Source organism: Rhinatrema bivittatum, unplaced genomic scaffold (genome assembly GCF_901001135.1).
Source record: "Rhinatrema bivittatum unplaced genomic scaffold, aRhiBiv1.1, whole genome shotgun sequence".
In the NCBI taxonomy this organism is placed as follows: domain Eukaryota; kingdom Metazoa; phylum Chordata; class Amphibia; order Gymnophiona; family Rhinatrematidae; genus Rhinatrema; species Rhinatrema bivittatum.
This window is the reverse complement of record NW_021820813.1, coordinates 19,596-33,986: the sequence shown is the minus strand read 5'-3', so window position 1 is coordinate 33,986 and position 14,391 is coordinate 19,596. Positions and strand designations below refer to the sequence as shown.

The 14,391-nt window shown below is 40.5% G+C and overlaps 1 protein-coding gene across 1 annotated transcript; it reads left to right on the top strand.

Moving 5' to 3' along the window:
* The first annotated feature begins 379 nt into the window (after positions 1–379).
* LOC115082159 (inhibitor of nuclear factor kappa-B kinase-interacting protein-like) lies at positions 380–12,457 on the top strand. The gene is made up of 3 exons (XM_029586418.1): positions 380–451; positions 1,670–1,756; positions 11,708–12,457. Exons 1-3 carry the CDS (start codon positions 380–382, stop codon positions 12,455–12,457), a joined length of 909 nt encoding a protein of 302 aa, XP_029442278.1.
* The last annotated feature ends 1,934 nt before the right edge of the window (positions 12,458–14,391 follow it).

Below are 14,391 nucleotides of genomic sequence, written 5' to 3'. Positions count from 1 at the left end.
AGGCTGAGACCAGGCGAGTTATCTGGTAAGCGAAACATTATAAAGCGCCGGGCCCAGATGGCTTTATGGCCGAATATTATAAAACATTGACTGACGTCTTGGTAAGCCCGCTCACTAATAATTTTAACGCCTTGATCAGGGCTTTTACCCAGGGCAAAGTAATGAAGCGTATATAACATTGATTCCCAAACCGGGGAAAGATCCCCAGTCTCCTGCGGCTTATTGACCCATCTCCCTGTTAAACGTAGACCAGAAACTTTTGACCAAGATTTTGGCTGACAGACTGGTCCACGTTTTGCCCTCCTTGATTAGATCGGATCAAGTTGGATTTGTGCAAAAGCGATATTCATCCAGCAATATCAAGAGAGTACTGGTTGCCATGGCGCTTTGTCAGCAGGTTAAAGAGCCATATCTGGCCATAAGTTTTGATGCGGAAAAGGCCTTTGATAGGGTGGAGTGGTGTTATCTGTTTCATATTCTAGAAGCGATAAATATTACTGGCCGATTTCAGAGAGCGATTCATCTCTTCTATCACAACCCTATGGCGCGAATAGTGGTTAATCAGTCTCAATCTGAAAGTTTCCCCATTTATCGAGGAACCAGACAGGGGTGCCCCCATCCCTCTTGCTATTCTTACTACAATTAGAACCCCTTCTATTGTCTATCCAAGAGCACTGGCAAGTTAGGGGGGTCTGTTTTCAAACACAGACTTTCAAATATGTGGCTTTTGCCGATGATGTCCTGTTGTTTTTTTTAACTAATCCCAAGTCCTCTCTACCGAATTTGTTGTCCCTTTTCCATGAGTTCGGCCTTTTCTCGGGCTTTCGCCTGAATCACGACAAGTCTGAGGCGCTAGTAGACCCAGATGTGCTGCGTGACAGATGGGAGGGTCTTTTCCCCTGCTTTGGGCTCAAGGGCACCTGCGCTACTTGGGGGTTTACCTGTCTACTGAGCTGTCCCAATTATATGATTCAAATGTCCCTCCCTTAGTGGCCTCCACTCTAGTCAGGCTGCGTAAATGGCAATCTCTACCATTATCACTAGGGGGTCACATACATTTATTTAAGATGGTTATTTTACCCCAATGGCTGTATGTCTTTCAGAATTTAGTACTTCGCCTTAAGGTTAAAGATCATAAACAGTTAGAGGGAGGGAAGCAAAGTTTTTTTTGGAAAGGGAAAAAATCCAGGATAGCACTTTCCCGGATGCAAAGTAAATGGGGGTCTGAGTGTTCCTGATTTGCACCTGTACAACTTAGCCAGTAACTTAAGAGGGGTGAGGGAATGGTTGCTGGGTGAAGGGTATTATATTAACTTGGAGGTTGAGCGCACAGTTCTTGGCTCCAGTGACTTGCGCTTCGTCTTGCAGACTTCGTGAGCTAAACTGAGCCTGCCTGAACTCTTGGCGGGTTTGGTGTCTCCGGTGCAATATGCCTGGTCCCAGTTCCTGAAATTGTTGCGGTTACCACAAGGATGTGCTTATCTTTTGCCTCTGCAAGGCAATTTAGATTTTTCACCAGGTTCCTCTTCCACCGTTTTTAAAGACTGGGCAACACGGGGAATTACTCAAATAGGTCATGTTTTTAGATGCTACAGGACAACTCATTACTCCCCAACAGATGTCTCAACTTTATGACCTGCAACATCTCTCTGTGCTTGCTTATTTGCAGTTCTCCCATTATGTCAAGTCCTTGCCGAAAGCCAGCCTTCTGCCCAGTGGCTTCCGGGTTGTAGCTGACTTTTTTCTGCTGGAGCAAGTAAAAATACTGTCGCTCTCGCATTATTATCAAAAATTGAGGACTGCAACTTACAAGACTCCGTGTTTGGCCCTAGCTGAACGCTGGAATGGAGAAGGCATATTCCGAGTAACGGATGTTCAATTACATGCCTGCTTTCGACGTATTGCACAGGTTTCCTTGAACTCCTATTATCGAGAAATGCAATATAAATTTCTTTGGCGGGCGTTCGTCTCTACACTGGTGGCATTCCACTCTACTTTGCTACTGGCGGCAACTTGTGGGAAGTGCAATCAGGCAATCTGTACCCATTCACATGTGTTTTGGGGCTGTTTGATTATTCAAAAATTTTGGAGGCGTGTTGTATCTTATTTAGCTAACCTGCTGGGTGTTTCTTTGTCTGTGTCCCCCCTTTTGATACTTTTTGAATGTCTTCCTCTGCTACGTATCCGACAAAAGGGACCCCGTCAGCTATTTATGAAAGCTTGTTTTGTAGGGAAGAAACTGATACTCCTTCAATGGAAGGAGGCGACAGGCCCATCCTTCTGGGCTTGGAGGAACCATTTTCATCATTTGATGCAGATGGAACAGATGACAGCTTGAACCTCACCTAAGTTACGTCGCACGTTCCTCCAAATCTGGGACCCGTACTTACAGACTTTACCACATAAAGCACGCAGCTGGATTTTGAATGACTAAAATTCCTTATCCACCGGTCGGTACTGGGACCCTTTATTGATGTGCCCAAGTATCCGTATCGCAGTCTGCACTGGTCGGTATTAATTGGGAGGGGGGATGGGGGGTAAGGGATGGGGGCTCGGTTGGGATGTTCGCTATTTTATTTGTTATTAGATATTGCTTCGAGATGTTGAATGCTGAAGAAACACTGTGTTCAATGTGATGTATTGTATATTTGATGCTAACTTGGAAAAGCAATAAAAATTGTTTAACAAAAAAGAATAAGGCACCAGATGGGATGCTTCGACATTTCTTATTGCTGCTGTGCACAGCTATCTCCAGTAATTTCTGTCTTTAATGATGATAGAAATGTCTCCTGCTACTTGCACTCCCAAGTTACTGCTGAGAGGAATGCAGCTGGTGTTTATGATGTTACCTTCTTCTGAAGGTGTAAATAAATATGTGGATAAGGGCAAGCCAGTCAATATAGTACATCTCAGGGGTCGACACACCAGGATATCCACAATAAATAGGCAGGAGTGAGATTTATTTATTTATCTTAAAATCTTATACACCACAAAATCCAGAAATGTCTTACAACATCACATACATAAAATATCTAATAACAGCTTAACAATACATACAAAATTAATATATAAAAAAAAATATTTTAAACACAAAAAGCTTCATTAAACAATATTGCCTTAATCTGTCATCTGAATTCCTTACTGTTCTTCTCTTTTCTCAGCTGCTCTGGCAACAAATTCACATAATAGGTGCAATAAAATAAAAAAACCCTACACCTGGTCTGTTCAAATAAACAACATTCAGGCCCATACAGTAAACTGCGCGGGAGAGCGGCGCTCCAAGGCGAGCCCAAACACCTCTCCTGGGTGCGCAATTCTGTATTTAAATTAGGGGCCATGCTAATAAGGAGGCGCTAGGGTCACTAGCGCGTCCCTAGCACCTTATTGGCAGAAGCGGCGGCTGTCAGCTGATGCTTAATTTTACCAGCTTCGGTTGTCGAACCCGCTAACAGCCACGGGTTCGGAACACGGACGCCGGCAAAATTGAGCGTCCGTCTTCCAACCCGCGGGCCGCAGCCAGATTTTGTTTTTAAGATTTTTTATTTTTTTTTATTTTTGGGGCCTCCGACTTAATATCGCTATGATATTAAGTTGGGTTTTTAGATATCGCTATGATATTAATATCGCTATGATATTAAGTTTCTTATTAATATTAATTATTACTATGATATTAATATTATTAATATTATTATTATTAATATTAATTATTATAATAATTTTATAATAATAAATAATAATTATGTATTAATTATAATTATAATAATAATTATTTATAATATAATTATTATAAATAATTATTATAATAATATTAATATTAATAACATTATTAATATCATAGCGATATTAATATCACTATGATATTAATATCGCTATGATATCAAGTTTCCCGGACTCCAGCTAATGTCCTTCAACTGCAAGCTCTATAACACAACCAGCTCATTTAACTCTTCGTTGTAAATATTTAAAATGCTATTAACCTTTTCTTTCTCCTTCCTCTCCCAGTTTAAGCATCCCTGTTTTTTGTAACTGCTTTCTTCCGCACTACAGTTCCAGTTTGGTTTTTCTTTCTGTGCACCACTGTTTTAATGTAAACCAGCATGATGTGATTTTATCATGAATGCCGTATATAAAAACCTTAAATAAATAAATAAGTTGGGTTTTTAGATATCACTATGATATTAATATCGCTATGATGTTAAGTTGGGTTTTTAGATATCACTATGATATTAAGTTGGGTTTTTAGATATCACCTTTGAGAAAGTTGCAAGGTCTTGCAAGCCTATTGGACTATAACACTTGTTACATTAACTACATACAGCTGCTTAGCCGCAGATGATGTGTAGACCGAACGGTTAATGTCTAACAGATTGAACACGTTGACAGGCTTGCTGATGCGGTGTCTATAAAAGCTATATGCTTTTTCTATATTTAGTATATATTAGTTCCGAGCTACGTTATCAATGCAAGAGGTGCCTTTTGTTCTTTATTTATCCAAAATTTCATCTGCCATTTGGATGCGCAATTTTCCAGTGTCACAAGGTCTTCCTGCAGTTTATCACAATCTGCTTGTGATTTAACTACTCTGAACAATTTTGTATCATCTGCAAATTTGATTACCTCACTTGTTGTATTTCTTTCCAGATCATTTATAAATATATTGAAAAGTAAGGGTCCCAATACAGATCCCTGAGGCACTCCACTGTCCACTCCCTTCCACTGAGAAAATTGTCCATTTAATCCTACTCTCTGTTTCCTGACTTTTAACCAGTTTGTAATCCACGAAAGGACATCGCCATCTATCCCATGACTTTTTACTTTTCCTAGAAGCCTCTCATGAGGGACTTTGTCAAACACCTTCTGAAAATCCAAGTTTACTATATCTACAGGTTCATCTTTATCCACATGTTTATTAACTCCTTCAAAAAAGTGAAGCGGATTTGTGAGGCAAGACTTGCCCTGGGTAAAGCCATGCTGACTTTGTTCCATTAAACCATGTCTTTCTATATGTTCTGTGGTTTTGATGTTTAGAACACTTTCCACTATTTTCCCTGGCACTGAAGTCAGGCTAACCGGTCTGTAGTTTCCCGGATCGCCCCTGGAGCCCTTTATTTTTTTTTTATTTTTTATTTATTCAGTATTCAATTTTACAATCAAGAAAATTATCACTTGATATAGAGTTTTGAAGTCTATGATCACATCAAGAAGAAATTATACAACTTTGTCTTAACAGAAAAGAAAAACAGATCAACAACTTCAAATTAAGTCCTAAAAAAAAAGAAAAAGCCAAATTAAATTATATAATATAGAATGGTATAATAGTGAGGAACCAATTATTTACTATTAGCTAAGCCTTCTTTAATCTGGTGGAAAACATAACCTTGTAATGCAGACGTTTATATTCCAGGCTCTATATATCTCTTTTCCCCCTATTCTGTTCTCTTTCTTCTTTCTTTTTATCTTAAAATTGGGCGAGTTGAGAGGGTATGAAGAACAAGTATTTTGTACCAAACATCGACAGGGAAATTGTAATTGAAATGTTACCCCCCATTGTAAAGCTAAGGGCCTAAGGAGTAGAAATTGCTTTCTTTTCTTATGTGTAGTCTTTGAGACAGGGGAAATCCTTATTGGCATACTTAAGAAAGTCTGCATTCTATTTTTAAAGAATAAATTTAGGACCCAATCCCTGTCGGGCTCTAATGTAAACGTAACTATCATGATGGCTGGTTTGGCCAGCAGTGAATCTGATGTCCCAAGCATTTCAGATATGTTTAATCTAGAAACTATTTCTGCTTGATCTCCCTTAACCTCTCCGCTCACTTCTCTTACAATATCATTTTTCTGATCTTTATAAGGTATGGAAATTACCCTAGTAACTGATGGTATATTCTCTTCTGGTATTTTCAAGATTTCTCTCAAATATCTTTTGTACATCTCTTTGGGGGAAATAAGCGGTAATTGTGGGAAATTTATGAAACGCAAGTTTCTCCCTTTTAAGATGTTGTCTATATTTTTTAATTTAACCTGTAAATTCAGATTATCTTTAACTAAAATATCTTGTACATTTTTACTGGATTCCACATAATTTTTATTACCCATGAAAACCTTCTCCGGTATGGGTACCTCCCCAACATCCTCTTCAGTAGACACCGAAGCAAAGAAATCGTTTAATCTTTCCGCGATGGCCTTATCTTCTCTAAGTGCCCCTTTAACCCCTCGATCATCTAACGGTCCAACTGACTCCCTCACAGGCTTTCTGCTTCGGATATATTTTAAAAAGTTTTTACTGTGAGTTTTTGCCTCTACGACCAACTTCTTTTCAAATTCTCTTCTAGCCTGTCTTATCAATGTTTTACATTTAATTTGCCAACTTTTATGCTTTATCCTATTTTCTTCTGTTGGATCCATCTTCCAATTTTTGAATGAAGATCTTTTGGCTAAAATAGCTTCTTTCATGTGGTATTCATACACCCATAAAGAGAACAAAAATTCTCTCAGCTCTGGAAAAAATGTCAGTGGATATAGTTTTTTTTGTTTTTTACAAGAAACTCATTTGGATGACATTGAGCATAGGAAGCTTCATAGATGGAGGGTGGGAAAGGTGAAATTCTTCTCCGCTAATACTAGATCTGCAGGGGTGGCAATTCTTATTCTTAAAAATTTACTATTAATAATAAAAAAAGAAATTAAAGATCCACAAGGACGGTATGTGATTTTATTAGGAGAACTGTACCAGAAACCGATAGTTTTATACAATGTGTATACCCCAAACCAGTATGACCACTCCTTTTAAAAATTTTTTTTTACAAATTTAGTACATTTATTGGTTCCTAATTTGGAGGATTATTTAATAATAATAGGAGGAGACTTAATTTTGTGCAAGACCCCACTCTCGATAAGCCTCATCCGACATCAAATACCAGGGCTTCCAGAGGAAAGGGCATTTCATATTTAAACTCTGAATTACACTTTATTGACATCTGGAGAACCTTCCACCCGTTGGAGAAAGATTATACTCATCTATCTAGGGCACATGCCACATTCCTCAGAATAGATTATCTTCTAACTTCCAGGAGTACCCTATCTAGAGTGGAGCGTACTGGGATTGACGAGATAAAAATTTCAGACCATGCACCAATATGGATGAGCTTACGGGAAGTTGGAGAAAAGGCCCATGGTACATTTTGGAAATGTCCATACTATCTAGCCACTGATTCCCATTTCCAAGACTATTTAAAAGAAAAATGGGTGGAAAATGCGGAGTATAATGCTTCACATTCTGTTGATCCAGTGTTGTTTTGGCAGATGGCCAAAGCCGTTTTGAGAGGCGGCAACATTTCATTTATAATAAGAAAAGAGATATGGATAAGCTTATACTAGATTTAGAAATTATGTTACCACAAAAGAAAATTGATTGCTGAGAATACTAGGGCCCATAAAGAAGTTTGTTTCAGTACAAGTATCGCTGAATACACTTTTGCATCAAAGAGCCAAAAAGAGTATTCTCTGTTATAAATATAAACTATATCAGCATAGTAATAAGGCTGGTAAACTGCTAGTGAGGCTTGTTCAATCGGCTTCAGGCCCCCGTTTCATATCTGCTTGAAAAGATACAGTGGACGATATGGTTCTCTAATAAGGCAATATTAAATATTTTCAGAGATTTTTAAAAAAACCTGTATACATCAGAAGGCTTTGATATCGCTAAATTTAATCACTTTTTACAGAAACTGAATCTTCAGACTTTTGGTGAGCAACAATTGGCTAAGCTAAATTGACCAATCAGTGTTGAGGAAATTTTAGTGGGAATTCAGACGGCAAAATTGTTGAAATCTCCAGGCCCCGACGGATCTTGGCTGAGCAGGTGACGCCTGTTCTTCATAAGGCCTATGCCATCCTGATAGATAAAGGATGTTAGTAAAGCAGTGATTACAGTTATCCCAAAGCCAGGGAAAGACCCGGCCTTGACATCCTCATGCCTCCTAATTTCTTTGTTGAACTTTGATCAAAGATTGATCGTTAAGATGATGGCAGATAGGTTGCATTGATTTTACTACATTTTATTAATCGGGGCAGGTGGGATTTGTGAGAAGGTGGTCTGTAACCAATATCCAGAGGATTCGCACTGCTATCGCTAATTGTCAAAATAGTAAAACTCCTTTTATGGAAGTCAGCTTTGATGCTGAGAGAGTTTGCCTCCTGGAAGATCTGAAACTGGAGGGACTATTTCACAAAGTGGTTCATGTATTATATAATGTTCCTGTGGCAATGGTGAATATTCTTCTGTCTTCCCCATACAGAGCGGCACTAGACAAGGGGGCCCTTTGTCACCGCTGTTATTTCTTTTGACTTTAGAACCTTTACTGAATTCTATACAAAATGAACAAGAGTGGAAAGGGCTACATATTGGTTCAGGGGTTTTCAAATATGCCGCATGTGCGGATGATTATTTTAGTATTCCTATGTCAGCCGGAAACCTCACTCCCGCTTCTTTTTGAAGAATTTGGAGAATTCTCAGGTCTTCGGCTGAGACAAATCTGAGGTATTGTCATATCCTGACTCGGTTCAAAGAAACTGGGTGGGGGAATTTCAACTAAAGTGGGCATCTGGCTCCTTTAAATACTTGGGAGTTGACTTGATCTTAGATTAGGGAAAAATCTATTCATTAAATATATCTCCTCTTTCAATAACTAGGGAAAAATTATTAACATGGCAACAATTACCTCTTTCTTTAACTGGCCATGTCAATCTTTTCAAAATGATATTTCCAAAATGGTTGTATACAGTTCAGACTTTACCCTTTAGATTATTACCAAAGGCACTTAAAACAGTATGGGGTAGATTTTAAAAGGTTGCGCGCGGGCATACATGTGCGCTCGCTACCCAGCGCACATGTACGCCCAATTTATTTAACATGCGCGCGCAAGGGGGTGCACAATTGTGCACCTTGCGCGCGCCAAGCCGCACTGCCTTCCCCCGTTTCCTTCCCCCTAGCCTGACATTCCCACCCCTTCCCCTAACCTTTCTCCCCCTAGCCCTACTCTAACTCCCCCTGACCTTTATTTTACCTTTTGTGCCTGCCAGCCAATTGCCGGCACACAATCCCCGGCACGGTGGCAAATATGGCCGCTCTGCCAGGAGCCTGACCCCGCCCCCGGACCGACCTGCCCAAGCCTCGCCCCTTAAGTAAAGCCCTGGGACTTACACGCGTCCCGGGGCTTTACGCGCGTCACCGGGCCTTTTGAATATAGGCCCGGCGCGCGTAACCTTATGAAAATCCGGCCCTATGTATCTTCCTTGCAGAGAGATCATCTTGATGAGACCAAGATCAGGCTTATTGGTGATTTTTTCCATATAGAGCATGACAAGCTGTCTCTGAGGATACATAAAGGAATATGTAAATTGGATCAAGAAATATGGATATATTTTCTATGGGAAAAGTGGCGTAGGGAGAGTAAATTTTGTCTATCCGAACATGCTTTAAAATTGTTTTAAAAGTCTGAAAACAGATTCGGTGAATGTGCACTTGAGGAAGTTACAATTCAAATTCTTGCAGAGAGAGTATATCTCGCGATCCTTGGCCTTTAAATCTGGCATGAGCATTGTGATGGTCATTTAAAGGGCCACTCCACGTCCGTAAAGCTGTCATTGCCCAGAGTGTAGGAAACACTAAGTTTGATTATAAAAGTCTGCCCCAGAGTCCTAGCTTACCCTGGCTGGAGACCCTTGATCATCACAGTAACTGCATCCTTTTCCAGTGGAAGGCAAAAATCCATTGTCTTAATAGCTGAACATAATTAGGTGCAGACCAAAAATACCCAACATCCACTCCAGCAATAGACTTAATCAAATAAAAGATCTATCCCCAGAATCGAGCATTCCCACCATATGTAATAAAAGGAACCTATCTCTCTAACACTTATCCACATGCAGATATAATTTATGTAATTTCTCTGGTGTAAGATACAATCTCAAAAAAACCTTGTCATCATTTTCCATCATCAAGGCTGATAATTGAACTTTTCCCGACATTTAAAAAAGCAGGATACCATTCTGACTCTGTTTGTACCTAAGGCAGCCTCCCATGCTTTAAAATGGTTGGGTTTTTCCTGTAATTTTTCATGAAACAATGAGTAAATGTTAGAAATAATCCACTGTGTTGCAAATACCTCAAAAAAGGTTTTACACTACCCTGGTTCAGAAAATGTTCACTTTTAGGTCGATTTTCATAAGGCCATGCGCGTAAAAAGCAGGGGTTATGCGGGTGCCGGACCTTGTGCGCACTGCGTGCATTTTAGAATGGGCCTGGCCACGTGTGTAACCCCGGGCCGGGCCCTGGAAAAGGGGCGGGACAGCGCGCAGATTACTTCTGCTCAGGGGGAGTGCTAAGTCATCTAACAACAAAAAGGTAAGAAGTTAGGAAGGGGTTAGGGGTCAGGGAGGAGAGGGGAAAGGGTAGAAAGGTTAGGTAGGGGTATAGGGACGTCCCCTCCTTAATTGGAGCAGACTGGGAGAGAACTGGGAAAGCCCTGGTCCCATCGCTGTGCGTGGGTTTTGAAAATTCCCCCCCCCCCCCCCCACGGAGGAGGCCATGCGTGGATATCATATTTTATAACGCGTCTTATAAAACAGCCGCGACCATGTGCTCGCTCCTTTGAAAATCGACCCCTTTGTGTATATGAGTAGTGATCTCTATCAGTCAAACCAAACTCTTCCTGCAAGACCTCAACTGACAGCATTTCTCCTCCTCCACTGTTTTCCCAATAGACACAGATGGGAGAAAATCCTTAATGAGTTCCTTTATTTATTTATTTATTTATTTGAGGTTTCTTCTATACCGATAGCCGTTTGCACATCGTATCGGTTTACATACAACTAATAACTTATGGGCAAAGCCCCTTACAAAGAACATTTGAACAATGTGGAAAACAAAACAAATATACAGAAGATATAATTGTAATAAATAGAACTATACAATAAAATACAAGAGATATATATGTATGTGGGAACAGGGAGTATAAGAGTTACCTTAGGCAACTATATTCATAAAGATATCTTAAGGAGAACACTTATGCTGAAGGGGTCATGATACTATCAATACAATAACTTTAAAACTATAACACATTGTCGTTAGAAAGGTGTAAAAGCAGTGTGGAGCTGAATAATTTAGAGATTCAAATGGTGGGAAGGGGAAAACAAAATAATGGAGATAAGGGGGTGGAAGAGAGAGAAAGAGGGTGAGGAAAAGGTACAATGGAGGGCATATAGAGGGTAGGAGAGAGGGAGGATCATGAGCTATACAGGGGTGTCAAGGGTTATGCGGGTAGCAGAAAGGGCTTAGGGGGGTGAGAATCAGATAAGAGGGTTAGCTTAACGATATCGAGTTGTAGGATATCGTGTTGTAGGGTCTTCCTCTTTGGGAGGGGGGAGCATGTGGGTAGGCCTGTAAGAACAACCATGTTTTTAGTTTTTTTTTTTAAGTTAGGGGTTGAGTTAGGGAAATCCAAGAAGATTTTGCACAAGCGATGGAACGTCCTATTCAACTTGTGAATTGTGACTCAGAAATAAAGTGATACCTACTTTCCTGTACAGAAGTTCCTTGCTAAAAATATTTTCTGGTCATTTCAGCCTTGACTAGGCAGACTGATCTGTTACGCAGCAAGATCTTTGACCACGTTTGTGTGCTAATGTTTTCTCTCTTGCTCTGCAGTGTGGGAAGTATCGGGAAACGACGGAGCATTTGCAGGACCTTCAGATAATGAGTCGGATAAATCGCCTGCAGCAGAGCGTTTCCCACATAGAGAAGTGGTCGGACAGGATCGCAGCAGAAAGAACGCGACTGCAGAGAAACACGAAGGCCGTTTCCCAAACTGCTACCGACATTGAACGGAGGATCACATCCAGCACCAAGGAGGCGTCTTTGAAAGTCACAGCGGTGAAAACTGATGTGCGACGCATCTCTGGCCTGCAGGTGGATGCAAAGGTGGTGGCAGATTCTGTGCAGGATCTGGAGATGAGGTTGGAGGCGATGGAGAAAAAGACCGTGCAGAGTATTGGAGACATGCTTGCAGGTAGCATCGAGCACGTCAAGCAGCTCAAGAGCTCTGTGCTAAGGAATGAGAACAGACTGGATCTGATGAAGGAAAAGTTAGCAGAGCTACAAAGCCATTTCAACAAACACACCACACAATTCTTGGATCTGGAACGTGATCGCATGAAGCTTCTAAAAACTGTGACTTTTGCAAATGACCTAAAGCCCACAGTATACAATCTGAAAAGGGACTTTTCTCTTGGGGAGCCCATGATAAATGATCTTGCACTGAGAATTGGGAAACTGGCTGTGGGCTTGTTGCAGAGAGAGGAAGAAATAGTTTCATTGAATAAAAAAATTGCCAATCTGACTGCAGTTGTGAGTGACATAAAAGTTGAGAAGCATGAAGTGAGCAACATTTCAGATTAATTCATGTCTTATGAAGAATTCTGTATTTTAGCTTTGAGGATTGAATTCTATCTTGGATACGGTTGTATTTTTCTTTCATTGCAAACAATGATTGTTTTCATAGTATCAAAAGTCAGTAATATGTTTCATGAACACATTCACACACATTTTGAGTTGTTTTCAAACCACTCCTGCCATTCCCAGGATCCATTTTACTTTTGAGTTTGGACAGCTTCATGAAGATTTTTATGAACTAATCGGAGAAAATTATTTTTCACTCAACGCACAATTAAGCTCTGGAATTTGTTGCCAGAGGATGTGGTTAGAGCAGTTAGTATAGCTGTGTTTAAAAAAGGTTTGGATAAGTTCTTGGAGGAGAAGTCCATTAACGGCTATTAATCAAGTTTACTTAGGGAATAGCCTCTGCTATTACTGGCATCATTAGCATGGGATCTTCTTGGTGTTTGGGTAATTGCCAGGTTCTTATGGCCTGGATTGGCCTCTGTTGGAAACAGGATGCTAGGCTTGATGGACCCTTGGTCTGAAGCAGTATGCAATTTCTTATGTTCTTAACTAAAAATACTTATTTGAGTCATTGAAGTTGTCTGTTCCATAACTGATAATTATATTAAAAAGGATATTCCAATCTGCTCTACCTTGGAGGCTCGGTGGAACAAAGATGGGGACTTTGTTGTTACCCCTTTTATTCTGAGAATTTGTTTCAGGCGTATAGCCAGGATCTCTAACAACATGTATTATAGGGAGCTGCAATTCAAATTTCTCTGCCGCGCCTACGTATCACCTCAGGTGGCCCACCAACAAAATATAACCCTATCCGCAATGTGTAACCGCTGTAACACTGCTATTGGTACTCTCTCACATGTGTTTTGGTCCTGCCCATCCATATACCGCTTTTGGCGGAAAGTGGCGGATTATATGGCAGATGTATTGGATGTGGCCTTCCCAGTGTCCCCACTGTGGATTTTGTTTGGCTGTATCTCCCCTATTCGGATTAGGGATCTTGGCTCTCGCTTATTATTGCAAAAAGCTTGCTTAGTAGGAAAAAAAATGATTCTTTCTGTGTGGCGTTCTGAGGACCCACCCTCTTTTTGGGCCTGGAGGAACAGCTTCCACGCCATGATGAATATGGAACACTTGGCATCCCGAGAAGGACTACGCAGGCGCCGCTTTTTCCTGGAGGTGTGGGATCCTTATCTGCAACGACTCCCCCATCGAGCTCGGAGTCTAGTACTTAATGATTAAGCACTTGTGTTCTTGGTCATTCTTGGTTGTCTCACAGACCTTTCTTTTGTACTCTTATTATGTGTTTGATACTATTTCTTTCATATCTTGCACACGGAGCCAGGGAATGGGGGGAGGGGGAATTTAGGGCGGGGGGTTGACAGCATAAAGGATTGGCTTGTAAATACTTATCCACCTGTAGTTTGCTTGTTTTGAGGTTGGGTTAAGGAACCAGCCCTCCTCACTGTTGTGTTTGCTGTGAAAATCAATAAAAATTGTTTGTACTAAAAAGGATATTCCATCAATTTTAGCTGTCATTAACAAACCACATTTAGCAAATTAAGGGAAAAAACCTACAGAATTTCAACTAGTTGTCTCCCACATAGAAAGTTCCTTCTTGACCCAAAAAGAAGTTGAATGACCTCCGTCCTCATTGGTTTAATTTATAAATCTCAGCTGGAAGCAGATTCAAACATTCACCAACATGCAACGCGACCCAAGCTTTCCCTCTGAATGAATGCAAATCAGTGCTCTTCTCATCTCAGTTTCTCGCTGCTTGTTTGTGCCAGAGTTGTGAATTTGAAAAGGCTCTTGGACAGCTCATGATAAATCTGTTGAAAACACTTGCAGGTGATCAGGTTTTCCCGTCATCTCATTTTTCTATGGAGACAGTGAACCCTCATAGGTTATTCCCTTCTATAACGCAGAGCTCT

Bases quoted from the DNA above. Each gene is read 5' to 3' on its own strand.
- LOC115082159 (XM_029586418.1), top strand. From the start codon at position 380: ATGGCGCTTTGTCAGCAGGTTAAAGAGCCATATCTGGCCATAAGTTTT. The intron at 452-1,669 runs GTGGAGTGGTGT...GCTTATTTGCAG, and splicing joins CGGAAAAGGCCTTTGATAGG to TTCTCCCATTATGTCAAGTC. The intron at 1,757-11,707 runs GTAAAAATACTG...CTTGCTCTGCAG, and splicing joins ACTTTTTTCTGCTGGAGCAA to TGTGGGAAGTATCGGGAAAC.